General features: G+C 35.2%; 2 protein-coding genes across 3 annotated transcripts; both read left to right on the top strand.

Moving 5' to 3' along the window:
• Positions 1-1,592: 1,592 nt before the first annotated feature.
• On the top strand, positions 1,593-15,702 carry LOC113283462 (peroxidase 35-like). 2 transcript variants are annotated; one of them, XM_026532732.1, is made up of 5 exons: positions 1,593-1,745; positions 13,638-13,850; positions 13,978-14,172; positions 14,722-14,881; positions 15,045-15,702. In XM_026532732.1, exons 2-5 carry the CDS (start codon positions 13,638-13,640, stop codon positions 15,449-15,451), a joined length of 975 nt encoding a protein of 324 aa, XP_026388517.1. In that variant the 5' UTR covers positions 1,593-1,745; the 3' UTR covers positions 15,452-15,702. The 2 variants fall into 2 exon arrangements, with proteins under 2 accessions (XP_026388517.1, XP_026388516.1); XM_026532731.1 differs by lacking the exon at positions 1,593-1,745 and having other exon boundaries at positions 13,574-13,850.
• LOC113283463 (peroxidase 73-like) lies at positions 1,706-3,398 on the top strand. Its single transcript, XM_026532733.1, has 4 exons — positions 1,706-1,958; positions 2,085-2,279; positions 2,392-2,557; positions 2,702-3,398. Exons 1-4 carry the CDS (start codon positions 1,746-1,748, stop codon positions 3,106-3,108), a joined length of 981 nt encoding a protein of 326 aa, XP_026388518.1. The 5' UTR covers positions 1,706-1,745; the 3' UTR covers positions 3,109-3,398.
• Positions 15,703-17,055: the final 1,353 nt, after the last annotated feature.

The following is a 17,055-nucleotide window of genomic DNA, read 5'->3' on the forward strand; positions in this document are numbered from 1 at the left end:
GCTTCTCAGAAAGAGATTTTGACGATGAAAAAAGTCAAGAGTGGATAGGTCTTTTTTTTTTAAGTATTATTTAAGAGAGCTTATTAAATAATATTACACTAACTAGTTGGAAGCCTAACAAGTTAAGCTCCAATAACATACTACTACATTAATTGAACAGGTTGTTGTGCTAGCCTACCAACGAGCCTTATGGGTAATCTAGTCAAGGGAGCCGAAGCGGATGGGGGCTGAGATTGTGTCACAAGGGGGGCAAACTAACTCTACCTTCCATGTTAATTTCTGCAATATTACGCCATTGGTGGCTCGAACCTGGGACCTCCTGTAATGCATGAAATTTTGGGGAACGAGGATGACCAACTGAGCGTGTCAAAACAAAAATAAAATAAAATAATAAAATACAATACAATAAATTACAATAAAATACAAAAGATTACAAAAGATTCAAGTATTTCGCTATATCTGTCCGGGGTTTCAAACTACAGTCAATCAAGCTACGGTAAGAGATTAGCTAGCTTGTTTCCACCATTGCTAGTTCCCAAGATGTGCCATACAGGTGTGTATCAGAAATTATTTCGAAAAATGGCTCATTTTTTCAAATATTTTTAAAACATAGTTCAAATGGACGAGTAAAAATTAGTATGAGTGAAACGGACACCAAAAAAAATAGCAAGGATAAAACTGAATTCATCCTCACTTAAACTTAAAAAATAGCAAGATTGAAACTGGATGCATCCTAATGTAAATTGAAAATAAGAAAAAGTATTTGAAAATGGGTAGGATGAAACTGTTTACATCCTGGCTATTTTTATATTTTTGTCCATTTAAACAGTATCAAAATCTAAATGTCATTTTCACCCAGAAATTGTTGATTTTGATCTTTTTAACCAATTTTATGAAATTATTTCCGATCCACTAAGTCGCAAAGAGATTAAATTTGTGCCTCATTGTATGTTGAACAAAAATGTCAGAAATTTAAATTATACATCCCAGAAAGTTGATTGCAGCTATCATTTCCTATCCTTCGGCTTCCCTTTAAGCAAACAACTTGTTTCATGATAGATATCTCAATCGGTAGATTGCTCATTTCAGGCATCAAATAGCTTTAAGTTCAAAATATTTGTTGAAATAAAATCAGAAATCAATTTAATTAACGTATTCCTACAAATTAATCCAACTTAATAATTAACTAAATGAAGCTTTGATTTATCTCGGATATTCCATAATTTTTGTCGCATATTTCATTGACTTGGTTAGAGATCATTAGTTGCTTCCTTCGACGGCTTTACTGAATTTCTAAAACATAAGAATGTCAAACCCAAAAACAAGTCAACAATTCATGAGGTAGTTAGCTTGTACCAAGTGCCAATAATTAGTCGAATCAACCACCCAAAAAACTAAAAGGAAATTCGTGAATTAAGCGACGAGCAAAGCAGTAACACAGAAAGAGATGAGGTGTAGGAGAGAAAAGTCGACGTTGATCTAATGGCTGCGGAAGAACCAAACATGTTCATAACTAAATTAAGATACGTACATCTACCAATAATTAATTTTATATCAATTTAAATTGTGCACTTGTTAGATCGTGAAACCATGTAAGGTTCTCTTATTTGCAAACTAACCAGCTAAATAATACGATTATCAACATTATCACGATTACTATAAATGCATACATTTGTGGAACTTATAATCTCACCCATCTGCATTTCTTCTTCTTCCTTTTGTCTTTCACATTCATTTTGCAAGAGATGGGTAGCTTCAAGGTTTTTTCTCTAGCTGTTCTTTGCGTGTTAGCTTTGAATTTCTATGTGGGTTCAGCTCAACTTAAGACTAATTTCTACTCCAAATCATGCCCAAATGTGGAAAGTATTGTCAAAGAAGCCGTTGCTAAAAAATTTAAGCAAACTTTTGTTACTGCACCCGCTACTCTACGTCTATTCTTCCACGATTGTATGGTTAATGTAAGTGAACATGGAAAATATTTGTAGTTGTTAAACTACTACAATTAGCAATTTTTTTCTTCTTTTTTTTTCTATGAGAAATAAAGATGTTTTAACTTTGTAATTTTTCTGAATTGAAATATCCAGGGTTGTGATGCATCAGTGATGATACAATCCACACCGGGTAACAAGGCGGAGAAGGATCATCCTGACAACCTTTCATTGGCTGGAGATGGATTCGATACAGTAATCAAGGCTAAAGCAGCCGTTGAAAAGAAGTGCAAGAACAAAGTTTCATGTGCTGACATCATGGCCTTGGCAACAAGAGATGTTATTGTTCTGGTTAGTTACATGTTTAGTTTTTTATCTTTTAATTTAGGACATTCCTTTTGGTGATACTCAAATTTTACAATTCTATTTGCATCTTAAATGTTTCATATGTTTATGTGTGCAGACCGGAGGACCATCGTACCCTGTTGAATTAGGAAGAAGAGATGGATTGAAATCAACTGCATCAAGTGTTAACGGAAAGTTGCCAAGTCCACACCAAAACCTCAACCAGCTTAACGCCATCTTCAGTAAAGTTGGCCTAAATCAAAATGATTTGGTTGCTCTATCAGGTAACTAGCTAACTGTCAGTATATGAATTACTCATCATGATGATACAATAGGCGAATCAATAACATCTGAACATTTTGTTTTGCTCAAATTGCTCGTAAGACAGTATCAGAAGAAACCTTCAATTAATTTGATTTTATTTGCAGCTGCACATTCAATTGGATTTTCTCACTGCAAGCATGTTGAGAAACGTCTATACAGTTGGAATAGCAAAAGCAAAGTTGATCCAACTTTAAATGCCTTCTATGCAACTCAACTAAAACAACAGTGCCCTAGAAATGTTGATCCTAGAATTGCCATTAACATGGACCCAGCCACACCAAAAAAGTTCGATATCCAGTACTACAAGAATCTCCAACAAGGTAAAGGTTTATTCACATCAGACCAAGTTCTCTTTACTGATAAAAGGTCTAGGCCAGTTGTTAATGACTGGGCTGTCAATGCTGGTAACTTTAACAAAGCCTTCAAACTTGCCATGACTAAGCTTGGACGTGTTGGGGTTTTGACCGGTAAACAAGGAAACATTCGTCGCATGTGTGACGCTTTCAACTAAGCAGAAAAAAAGTTTCTCGTGCTTGGTTCCTTGTTTGGGAGGTGCTTATCGTAATCTACTGTTACCTGTTACATTTTCTTATTGCAACCGGTAGGAGGTGATAAACTTGGTTGTTTATGGGTATGTCTTTTGATGTAAGCACAACTACGTATCCAATGTCGGTGATGTAATTGTGTTGCTTAATTATTATTTTTGTTTGTATTGATTGTTTTTTTTATCATTAAGAATTGATATTGGAATTGTCTAATATCTTCTTCACTGCATGAATTTTAATTTTGGAAACCTGGAAATTTTGTTTTATTTTGGTAATTTATGTTATTTTTAATTTTTACTACATACAGTCGATACAAGTTTTTTTAGCTATTTTATTGTTATTTCTTTTTTATTATAATCAACGGCCTTCAGAAAGGCTAATGATCCCCTCAACAACTGGCAGAAACCAAATTGAAGGAACAAATCAGTATATCGAGAAATTGTTTGACTTTGCCCATTGAGCTAGCTCATGAGCAACAAAATTACAAATGCGAGGTTGAAAAGTAAAAACACAAACCACTAAATTAGAAGAGAAATATTGAATGTCCTTAAAAATAGCATCCATTCTTGAATCTCCATCGAACACGCCTGTTGAAAATTAATCAATGAGATCCTTAACATCACTTTGAATGGTAATGTGAGTGAATTTTTGCTCTGTAGCTTTCTTTAAGACTGCTCAAGTAGCTCTGGCTTCAACTTCTTCAACAGACTTTACTTCAAAAACTAAGGATGCACAAAAACAAGCTTTGCTTGAGAAGTCCCTCATCACATAGCCTACACCATTATCTCTAGAAATGTCATCATCAGCTCCATCAGTATTACATTTTATCCAGCCAATAAAGGGGGCATCCACTTGTCACATAGGCCAAGAGGAATAGAGGGAGAAATATTTAAGTTTGGCTTCCTAGTTAAAAGCATAGCTCTAGCCCTACATAAAACTGCCGTATAGGTTTCTTTAAGATTTGGAAAACCAGGTTATTCCTACTCCTCCAGAGTAACCAAAGAACAACAACAAAAAGGCATTGAGCCTCATCAGGAAGTTTAGACACATGATCAGTAATCCAAAACATCAACCAATCAAGGAAAGAATTGTTTTGAAAAGCCTGAGTGTTAACACAAAGATAAGAAATAAACCAGACACGACTAGAAAAGTGACAAAGAACCAAGGCATGCATAACAGACTCATGAGGATCATTACATCCGGAACACTCAACACTATGCATGGGCATTCTAGTATGTAAAACAGTTTTAGCAGGTAAAGCATTTCTAGCATCTTTCCAGGTAAGAACTTGGATTCTATAAGGAACCCTAATTTTCCAAATGCTCTTCCAAAGATTGTTACAAGGGGAGGGTCTAAGTCCTCTAAGTCCCAAGTAGGCAGATTTAGAAGAAAATTTACCATTCTTTGAAAGTTCCCAAGATCTCCTGTCAGGAGTGCATAACTGGCTTAAGGAAATTTTCATAATCTTCTTAACAGAAGTATCATCAAAGCGAGTATTCAGTCTAGTTACATCCCCAGATCTAATAGTAGCATTAATAAAATAATAGACTTTGATATTAGGATCAGGTGGAACAAGGGGGTTAGGTGTGGCAGATCCCAGTGATGGGATCCATTTATCACACCAGGGATCAATAAATTGTCCATCCCCCACTATCAAAGAAATAAAGGGCTTAATCAATTCCTTTATAGCATGCAGAAACATCCAAGTACAAGAGCACCTGTTAGAACACTTAGTATTTAAGAAATCAGTTCTAGGGAAGTAGTTAGCTTTAAGGACAGTGGCTAACATGCAATTGGGATTTTTAATAATTCTCCAAGCATTTCTGGCTAGCATAGCCATATTGTTTAACTCAGCTTTCCTAAATCCCAAACCACCTTCTGACTTAGGGGAACACAAAATATCCCAACTCAGAAGGTGGAGTTTCTTATCTTTGGGGTCAAGAGTTTCTCCCCACCAAAACTAGAAGATATGTGAGTCCATTTTTTTGCAGAGGTATTCGGGAAGGAGGAAGGCTCCCATTTGGAAAAGGGGAATGGCTTGCCATATATGTTTAATTAAGGTAGTTCTAGAAGCTTGAGACGAGAGCTTATGGAGCCATACAAAAATCCTGGGGTCAATAGCTTGGAGAATACCCATATGGGTTTGAACTTTAGAAGCTTGGAACACAGTAGGAGTGGCAATATATTTTTTTCCTAAGTCCCTGTTCTGAATATCCAGAATATCAGCTAGTTGATTCTTCATATAATCGGGAATTTTCCTACTAAATAGAATGGCAGACTTATCAAAATTGATTTCTTGACCAGAGACCAGGCAGTTTTTCAAGGTACTCTTTAATAGTCTGAAAATCCTTGACGGTATCTTTAGAAAACAGTAAGGAATCATCAGCAAACAAAAGATGTGTCATAGCAGGAACATTTTTACACACTTTTATGCCTTCAACAAAACCTTTCTTAGAAAAGGAATCTATATAGGAAGATAAAGCCTCATAACAAATAATATAAAGGTAAGGAGATAAAGGATCTCCCCGTCTTAATCCTCTCTCTGGTTTGAAAAGGCCAGTAGGGCTTCCATTGAGGAGGATATAGTAAGACACATAAGAAACACACTGGTTTATTAACTTTATCCAGTGGTCAGAAAGACCAATTTTGGGTAAAAAATTCTCAAGCAAAGACCATTCCATCTTTCATAAGCTTTAGACATATTAAATTTTATGGCAGCAATGCCTTCTGTTTTGTCATTGTGATTAACAACAAATGTAGCCTCATTAGCTAGAAGAATATCATAAGAGATACTCTTACGAACAAAGGCACTTTGATTATGGGAAATAATATTATTCATGAAAGGTTTTAGTCTATTAGCTAGAGTTTTGGACAGAATTTTATAGACAAAATTACAAATCTCTATGGGTCTGTACTGGGAAACTAGTTCTGGAAATGGAACTTTTGGGATGAGAGCAATATTAGTATGATTGAAAACTTTAGCTATATGCCCAGTTCTAAAACAAGTCTGGGTCATATCAATAACAACCCCTCCTAAAAAGGGCGAGCGTACCCAAATATACCTCAAACTAAAACTTTTCCTACCAATAAGTCCTTTCTCCGAAAGTGATTGTTTATGGACTGAGTCGAGACAATACAACTAATCGGTTCATACTTCGTGTGATTGTCTATGGATACGAGATCGAGACAATACAACAACGAAGTATGTTTACTTGATACAAAGGTTCGGACTTAACCAAACACAATAGGATTGCTTATCAAGTAAATAGGAATTAACGTTTGTGTAATTTACTTTAATTATAATAAAACAATTATAACGCGGAATATAAAAGTAAATGACACAGCAATATTTTGTTAACGAGGAAACCGCATATGCAGAAAACCCCTGGGATCTAGTCCAGAATTGAATACTCTCAGGATTAAGCCGCTACACAAAATTACACTAACTTCGTATAGTTGACACCAAGTAACTGACCCTATAGTTCAACTCGTTCCTTCTGTATTTCCACGCCTCCAACTTATAAATAAGTCACGTACTTGGAACAATTCCTTTGGTTCGTATTCCAAACATTAAAGGAAAAACAAATCTGTTTGATATAAACTCTATTCAACCAAGTAATATGAGTCGGACAAAGGCTCTTCCGTTTATCTCAACATAAACTACTTTGTCGGGTCCTTAGATATATCTTGTATTCAATCACCCAAAGGTAATCGTTTAAGATTAAGCCAACAACACTTTTAATCTGAAGAATCCTGTTGCCGATCTAAATAATTAATCAATCCAATCTACCACAAGGATAAACTTATTATTAATTGGATACTCTTTTATCGAAACAAGTATTGTGCACACCAAAGATTATAAAACCCAAGTCAGATCTTCAATATCTTCTTTGTTTTCAAATCTTCTTAAATCTTCAATAAAAACCTGCACACAATCACTTGAATCTCTTGTGATCAATCACGCACAGAGCGGAGCCTGTTAACAATAGATTATCACAAGATCGTCTTTAAAACTAACAACAGTCTAAAGATCCATGTCGAAACTCTGAACTAGTTTGAGTGAATCTTATATCAGAAGAGAAGATTCTCAAGAATAAACAAACTAGGTGCAATCAGATTTAAACCACCGTTAGTCAATCAAATCAATTGAAAACAAAAGATAAACCGCAATTATCTAGTTTCCCACCAACGGTACACACTAGAGATTCTCAATCCCAAAGAAGACTTTAAACTGAGGGGCCGTAAGAGATTTCTCCTAATTAGGTTACTCTCCTCTCCGAATAGGCGGCTACACCAGTAACAACAACAAAAGAGTACGTTGTTACGAAGGATTAGTTTGCTAGAAAGGAAAACTTTGAGTATTCATAGACAAGGAAGTTTGGACACCAATGAATTTCCAAAACCGGAAATATTCTCAAGATATTCATTAAAGCACAGATTCGGTTTTCATAATTCCTGAAAATGCTCTGTCCAAAAATAATGATCGAAATCTCTCAGAAAATATAATTAGTAAATGCACATTACTAGTTCTGTAAATTCCTTACAAAATGAAATTAATAACCTTAATTAAAAGATTCTTAACTTACTTATGTTTCGATCCTGGGATTCTCTTCCCTTAGCTGTTAAGGAATATCTTTGAACAGTTAAAGAAATAAACATTCACAGCACGTGTTCAAAGTTTGTCGACATCTTTACTTTGTAAGTTCTCTTTCACACTTACAACCTTGAAACCGATTTGCCACACTTCCAAAGAAGTTTAGAATTGGTTCATATGATTTTCAAGAACTATGTGATTGATCAAACCAACATTCAATCACAATCATGGGTTTACGGTTCTACAAAAACAAGTTTCGGTTCTACCTCCATGTGAGTATTGTGCATAGTCACACTAGCTTTCCAAAAGTCCGGTTGACTAGGTACTAGAATCGGTTCCCCACATATATATTGTATCTAACTTATATGTGTTGCACATGTCCATAGGATCGGTTCCCCTTTGCCTAAAAACATGTTGCGCATGTCCATATGATCGATTCCCCTTTCTGCTATAAACCTTGATGCACCCCATACAAGGATCGGTTCCCTTTGATGTATTTCACCCCTTACAAGGATTGGTTCCCCTTTCCTTTTAATTGGTCAGACATACAAAATCCGATCATACCACAGGTGATTACTTAAGATCGGTTTTACTAATAAAAGTTATACCAATACATAAGTCGGGCCTTTGTGAATAGTTCTACCAAGAACACAACAAGTTGTGAGCGGTTATACTGTATCACACATATTGGTTGTTCATAAGATATGGAATGAATAAAAAAACCAATAAAACCTGGCAATTTCCTTTTCGGTCCACAAACAAGTTTATGAACTTACTTCCTTAGAACACATGTAAACATTGTTCCCTAGAATGAAATCCTCACCTCATACCCATACATAATCACAATAGCATTCAAATGATTATGGCGATGTCTTATCTACAAAGTTTAATGGTTAATCAATAAACCTCGTATTGTATTCCTTAATACTATGTCTATGTAGAGTTCAAATATGCTTCGCAGTTATGTTTTCATTATGCACGAATTGAAAGATACGTTAGTGAATGAAACAGTTCAAGTCAAATATCACTAACCTCAAGTGGCATGATGATTGTTGTCGTTGTAGCTCCTTGATTCTTCACATCTTCAAGACTTCGCAATACTTGTAATGTATCATATCCTAATACTTTCAAGTTAAACTATACGAAGTTGACTATAGTACATAATCAAGCGACTCTTAACATGAGTTTTGATTCACTAAAATATGACAACTAAACTTGGCATACCAACGCTTGGTGGGTTCAACCGAGCAATGCTCTAACAATCTCCCCCTTTGTCAGTTTTAGTGACAAAACTCTTACATCATATGGATAAACAAATTACAAGAATTCATTACAATCCGCTTGATTCCCGATTCAACAGCACAGTAAAACTGCTTACATTCAATCCTTGAAAATGCCGCTGTTGACATTATAATAACAAAGCTAATACTCCCCCTAAGGAAGATAGATAGATATTCAATCCACACGTCTTTGTTATACCAATTTATATGACATGTTACTCCCCCTTAGTCTGTGCTTTCACTCTTTCGTTAGATAAAACTTTCAAGTACCAGTGTTCTTTTCCCTAGCGATTTCAATCAATATAAAATCAATGCCAGCATCACCTGTTTACTCCATATATTTCTCCCCCTTTTTCTCACAAAAATGACAAAGAAACGAAAAAATAAAGGACAACACGAAAAGAATCTTACAAATCTCAGAATAGACTTGCAAATCTGTAGAGTTAGGCACGAGGGTTCCACACATCACGTTCTGATAACCAATATCAAAACCGAAACTAAAAGTAGTCTTATTTTGATGTGTTACCAAGGAAACAATTGTACGAAACAAATTTTCCAATTTAGTTTAGCAAACCAAAAAACATAGTCCCTTTGCTAAACCGATTTTTCAAAAACAACCGCTTAATTCGATAAGACCAAAATAAAGATAAACTCCATTTTTCTTATCACGTTCTAATTATCCATAAACTTAGACCTTTCAATTTTAAACAAGACAAGTACTAGGTTAGTTAACTAGCATTCCTTGTTTAGGCATTCGATTAGACTTGAATAACCGAAACCTCACTTTGATAAGACAAACTAAGATCAGAATTAACTTAGTTTCTTATCCGGAATCGAATTGGACTAAACAACTCATCCCGTACACAAATTATTTCGTTAAGCCATAAATAATTCATACAAACCAAAATAAATCAATTTGCATAATTATTCACCTCAACCGGAAGCAATTGAAACAACATAGACATTAAAAGCACCGCAATTGCACCGTAACTTTGTAAACCTAAACAATTGATACCATACAAAAACAAGATAACAACAGTTTTTCTTAACCGGAACCAATTGAATCACACACACATCAATTGTACTGAAATTTTGTAAGCCTAAACAATTGATACCACACAATAAAGCAAGATAACAATAGTTTTTCTTAACCGGAACCAATTGAAACACACATCCACACACACATTATGGAATAAATATCAAGAACCAAAATTTTATTAAGCAAAAGCAATAAATATATATAATATAATCTCAGGCTTTTCTTAAACAGGAAAACAATTAACTAACAAGATTGTTACCTCAAATTTTGCATCCACTTCTCCAATATGATAGCATCTTCGTCCAGGGAGAATTGATATCGAAATATCACCACGTTGTCATCCTTATGCATAAACAAAAGAATGACAATACACCCCAACCTTTACCAGAGAAAGGTTGAAATTCGGTTTTAATAATTGCAAGTAAAAGTTGAAAACCGTCGAAACACATATGCTTTTATGCTAAACCAAAATCGATTCAATATATTGTGCATTTTTCACAATTTAGGCCTCCGTCATTTTTAATACATCATCACAATATCAACAATTTTCACAGAACGTAGCAGCAACTTATCTTGTTGGGAAACGCGGATATCATGGACCAAAACTCGACCCAAAAACTTTCCAGACTCTAGCTGTTTCTCTTGTTCCTTCATATACGTCCGACACCTCTCTTATCCTTCGTTAACGATTTTTCGTGTGCTATATGTGGTCCTGTGAGCATCAGAGGGTGATGGAAAAATGGCGCTGATGCACTTGAATGACGCTGATGAGCTTTACATAAGCTTCTACTCGCAGGTTGATGATGACAGGTGAAGCTGAAGTGCAATTCCCTAACGACAATTCCAGGCAATTCTTAGCCTCCCTTTTGATCTCGATTCTTTCACAAGTGCTGATGACAGGTGATGCTTCTCTATGAGATTTCAATTCATTGAAACATCAGTTGGTAGTCCTCATTGGGCAGCAGGTTGAAGTTTCATTCAAGAGACCTTTGTTACTGGTTCTGGGCATAGAAACCAAACTTCCTAGATTAGTTATTGCAGTTCATCATTGAATGCTTCATTTCAGCTAGGGAAAATAATTAGTCATGGATGTAAGTATAGATCATGTGAAATATCAATAGTATGTCTAGTTCAAAACGATTTCAAAATTGATGTGTAGTGATCATAAACTAGACGTTTGATTTAATTGTCATTAAGAATCGAAACATCGATCAAATCTTAGTTGTAAACCCCTAAAAATTTGGTAAAATTCATAAAGAACTCTGCAAAATTCATAACGAATTGAAGATCACATATCTGAATTTCAATTGTAAATCGAATGAAGGATTTGATTATAAATCAAAGCTATAGACCCGTTAAGATATAAAAAGAAACTTATCTTTGTTGTGTTAGCCACGCGGTTGTGTACAAGCGAATGAGAGGGAGGCAATGTTGATGTAGCTTGATGCAATCGGAGGAGGGTGAGGCGGCTCCAGTGTCACTCGGCTTAGGTGATCGAAAAGAACAAAGCTGCTCGGAAGATTGGAAGATAAAACGCGTAAGTAACCGCTGATCATGGGTTAAGCGGATAGAGAGTTGTACAAACAGCTTGAACACTGGAAAACTCTTCTCCGTGGAATTTGTACAAATATTTGGTGTGAGAGCATCAATTCCTCACTGTTCCGGCTCTTCTCTACTAAATTGAGACTAAATGTTGTCCAATCATGAATCAAAAAGGTATCAAAATCAGTGAAGTGATTTAAAGATTACACTCACAATAAATTTAAACAAGAATCACTAGTCAACACAGATTTTGTTTTTTGAAATTTGTTTTAACAATCAATTAATAATCACAATCTGATTGAGAGATGAAGGAAGAGGGTGAAACTCATCTTTATATTGTTTAATCCTGACACCCTCGGAATTTGTTTTCGATGAAAGATCACCCGGCTTGATCTTGGTGTAGATATTCTCCGAATTCAAGGTGGTAATGGTTGCGGCTGCTCTTGTAGCTTCTACTGATGTTGGGAGGCGACGATTTGTTGCTAAGACTGTGTTGGCGGAGCTTCGAAAACTATTGTGGATGGTTGCGGATAAGAGTAGAATGGGAACTCCGGATATCGTGGTCTCGAGATGTACTGGTAACGACTACGGACGATAGACACAGGTGTAATTGTAATTGCCGGCTGGGAGGGATGACGCGGCTTGCGGTTGTTGGTGTAATTGTCGGCTTGGGATGACGCGGCTTGCGGTTGTTGGTGTGATTGTCGGCTGAGAGAGATGACACGGCTTGCGGTTGTCGTTACAGATTAAACTAATAGCGCCTGAGGATGATAGATGAGAGATAGGCTCGGATGTGGAGAGTAAGGGGAGACTCGTGAGAGAAAAGAAACATACTGTGAGAATTGAGCGGATGGGTCTTGCTGGGCGAGAAAGTATACCTCTTCCAGTGTGGTCCCAATGTTGATAGGGCAAAAGTGGAAAGAAGAAGCAAGTCCAAGCCACAACAAGCCCATCCCCTTGGAGATAAAGAGAGAAAATAGATCCACCAATAATGTATTTCTAAATATTATTTCGTTTCTTTTGTAATAATCTCTCCTCCTCCTCTTATGAAGAAGCACTCATAAAATCAATATATTACAAAACTACCATTAATAAATCCTAAGAGGCTGTCCTTCTTCCTCGGATTAAGACCCAACTAAACCAACATTCTCTCTTATGGGCTAGAGCTATCCCAACCTTATGGGTTAGGTCTTGTCCCCAGATCTCTCTATCCTAAAAGGAATCTTTAATAAGTTAAGGGAACTCATTTTCTGAGGATAATTATTTTCATGTATCAACAATCATCTATAGTAGCACTTTTTGAATCTTAAGATGTGAATGATATTTTGCTCCATAAGAGTTTCCCATAACGCAACCGAAGGTTACATTTTGTCACCCGCTTGTTCATTAAATTATTACGTATGCAAATTTAAAGACTATACATAACACATTCACGCCTATAGCTGATTAATTCGTGTTATGCAGTATCCAAAGCCAGTTCTTCGTTGTCGTTTTTTCGGCAGACCAAATCAAGCCTACCCAAAACCAATCAGATTAACTATCTCATTTCTACGAATTAAGCCCGGTCTTATCCAGGCTAATTTCATTTTCGTAATGTTGTCACGTATTTGCAATGACTTAGTTCAAGAACATTAGGGTGCTTCCTTCGTGGCCTTTCAAATTTCAGAACCTAAGAAAGTCAATCCACAGCAAGTCAACAATGAACAATTCATAAGGTTAGCTTGTGCCAATTGCCAATAATTAAAAGAAAATTTACAATCATCCGACGAGCAGAGCAGTATTACACACATACAGAGAGAGAGGATGTTTCTATTAGAAAGTCGACCATGATCTAATGGATGCGGAAGAACTAACTTGGTCTTAATTTCATTTTTTTTTATCAATTTCAATTATGCACTTGTTAGATCGTGAAGCCCTGTAACATTCTCTTATTTGCCAACTAGCTATGTTTCAGGATTACTATAAATGCATACGTTTATGGAACTAATAATCTCACCCATCCACATTTCTTCTTCTTTTTTGTCTTTCATTTTGCAAGAGATGGGTAGCTTCAAGGTTTTTTCTCTAGCTGTTCTTTGCGTGTTAGCTTTGAATTTCTATGTGGGTTCAGCTCAACTTAAGACTAATTTCTACTCCAAATCATGCCCAAATGTGGAAAGTATTGTCAAAGAAGCCGTTGCTAAAAAATTTAAGCAAACTTTTGTTACTGCACCCGCTACTCTACGTCTATTCTTCCACGATTGTATGGTTAATGTAAGTGAACATGGAAAATATTTGTAGTTGTTAAACTACTACAATTAGCAATTTTTTTCTTCTTTTTTTTTTCTATGAGAAATAAAGATGTTTTAACTTTGTAATTTTTCTGAATTGAAATATCCAGGGTTGTGATGCATCAGTGATGATACAATCCACACCGGGTAACAAGGCGGAGAAGGATCATCCTGACAACCTTTCATTGGCTGGAGATGGATTTGACACAGTAATCAAGGCTAAAGCAGCCGTTGAAAAGAAGTGCAAGAACAAAGTTTCTTGTGCTGACATCCTTGCCTTGGCAGCCAGGGATGTTATTGTTCTGGTTAGTCAAAGATCTTATGGGTTGTTTGGTAACCATTATTTTAATGTATTATCTTCCCATAATTCATTATACAGATTATAATATATTTTATATGTGTTTGGCAACTATTATAATAATTGTTTACATTAATCGTGATTGAAAAAATCCATTATTTCTATAAACAGAACAAAATTGTTTTGAAAATTTATTATAATCAATTATTTTTTCTAACAAACTCAAACCGAATTTTTTCTTCTTATTTTCTCTAAACTATCAAGAGAGAGACAAAAAGAGAACACATGACTACAAAAAAATCCTTGATCATTATTCTTTTCTCTCCTTTTTGAAATCATCATTTAAATCAATTATTTGAAAAAATGTGTTTGAGAAAAATTATTTTAAAAATGATTATATCAAAATCATTTATCAATTTATAATTATCTATAATCATAAATTTTATCAAACAAGACCTATATATTTTTACTTTCAATTTTGGAGATATCTCTTGATGATATTTAAATTTTAGAATTGTATTTATATCTTGAATGTTCAATATTTTCATGCATGCAGACTGGAGGGCGATCGTACCCTGTTGAATTAGGACGAAGAGATGGATTGAAATCAACTGCATCAAGTGTCCACTTGCCAAGTCCACACCAAAACCTCAACCAGCTTAACGCCATCTTCAGTAAAGTTGGCCTAAATCAAGATGATTTGATTGCTCTATCAGGTAACTAGCTAGCTGTGGTATATGAATTACTCATTTTGATGATACAATAAGCGTAATATGTTCAAATCAATAACAGACATTTTGTTTTGCTCAAATTGCTCGTAAGACAGTCTCGGAAGAAATCTCTAACTGATGGATTGGTTTGTTTTTATTTTTATCACAGCTGCACATTCAATAGGGTTTTCTCACTGCAAGCATGTCGAGAAACGTCTATACAGTTGGAATAGCAAAAACAAAGTTGACCCCACATTAAACGCCTTCTATGCAACTCAACTAAAACAACAGTGTCCTAAAAAGGTTGATCCTAGAATTGCTATCAACATGGACCCAGTCACACCAAAGAAGTTCGATATTCAATACTACAAGAATCTCAAACAAGGTAAAGGTCTATTCACATCAGACCAAGTTCTCTTTACTGATAAAAGGTCTAGGCCAATTGTTAATGATTGGGCTATCAATGCTGGTAACTTTAACAAAGCCTTCGAAATTGCCATGACCAAGCTTGGACGTGTTGGGGTTTTGACCGGTAAACAAGGAAACATCCGTCGCATGTGTGACGCTTTCAACTAAGCAAAGAAAAAAAGTTTGTCGTGTTTGTTTCCTATTTAAGCATTTCTCATTATTTTTCAATATAACGATTTGTTAAATATTTTCTAATTACAATCGACGAGGAAGAGATAGTCATGGTTGTTTAGGGGCGTCTTTGATGTAAGTCAGCAACAATTGATGTAATTGTATTACATTGTTCGTTTTATGTTTGTATTGGTTTGTTTTACCATTAACCATTAATAACGTGGTGATTTGTCCACATTTTTGAAATATATTCCAGTATTTTGTTTGATTTCTTTTTCTTATTTTTTTTTTAACATTTTTTTTTTTGATAAATTTCATAAAATTTCATTCATGATAAAATAGAAATATATGAACTTTAAAAACATCAAGATCAAAAATCAACATTTAAAAGGTACTAACAAAGAGTAATTCTTGAAGAAAAGTAACGAACTACCAACAAGAATACCAAGCAATTCGAAGATTGAAAAAAATGATTTTGGACTTATAATCCAACCATTTTGATAGGGTTTTTTCTTCTTGAAAAAGATTTCTTCTCATAAAAGTATGAGAGTAATATGGCTAAAGTCTTGAATCTTGATCACCACACTTGAACCTCCATCCAAAATTTCCATTGAAATCATAAAGAAACATCATGAGAGAGCATAAGGAGAAGACATAAACAAAAAGGAAAAAACACCCACAAGAACACCATAAAATCTCCTAAAAACAATGGAGCTTGAAACAAATACTTAAATAATATCTAACATAAACTAATAGCTATCTAAGAAAACAAAGAAAAGGAAAGAAACATGCTCAAACCTAGCCCAAACTGGACTAGATATGAGCAGAAAGCTTTAATGGTGATGAGTTTTTTTTTTTTAGTTTTGAAAAGGAGCTAGAGAGGAGAGAGAAACTTGGGAAAAAAATTTATCTGTTTTTTTTCCTTTTTCTAACTGATGTTTAGCCAATAGTGGTTGTCCATTAATTAAGTCTTGTCGGTCGGGCCTGTTTTCTCTAAGGTCATTTTTCTAAAAACAAAAATTCTATCAGGGGGTTAGTCCTCGAGTGATTTCGGGAGAGTTGAGTGTATTTTAAATCTTAGGGATTTTGAGAGAGTTTGAGAGAGTGTAGGGAGTTTGAGAGAGTTTTGTGTTTTTGAGTTCAGGGAGTTCGAGGGAATGTAGGGAGTTTGAGAGAGTTTTGCGTTTTTGAGTTCAGGGAGTTTGGGGGAGTGTAGGGAGTTTGAGAGAGTTTATTAGAGGGAGTTTGGGGGAGTTTGAGAAAGTTCACTCCTAACTCATTCTCTTTTAAGAAACAATAAACCGTTATTTGAAAATAACATTGATCTTGAATCAAAAGAAAAAAATAAATAAAAATGATCATATCTCTTTATCAATAGTATGTTATTTTGTGCAGCGAGATATTTTTTTTCCCTTCAATTTAACGGTCACCATACAATTCTAACTCCCTTTGTTCACGAACATTTTCCCACATATCATCCGCTATACTCTTTCTCCATGCATTAGCTTCTTGACGTTGTTGTTCTTGAGTTTTTTATTTCAAAATTTCATCGTCATTTACAAGCGTTGATGGATGGCTATCTTCCTCTTCCTCGACCGGAA

This window comes from Papaver somniferum, chromosome 5 (assembly GCF_003573695.1).
Source record: "Papaver somniferum cultivar HN1 chromosome 5, ASM357369v1, whole genome shotgun sequence".
Classification (NCBI taxonomy): domain Eukaryota; kingdom Viridiplantae; phylum Streptophyta; class Magnoliopsida; order Ranunculales; family Papaveraceae; genus Papaver; species Papaver somniferum.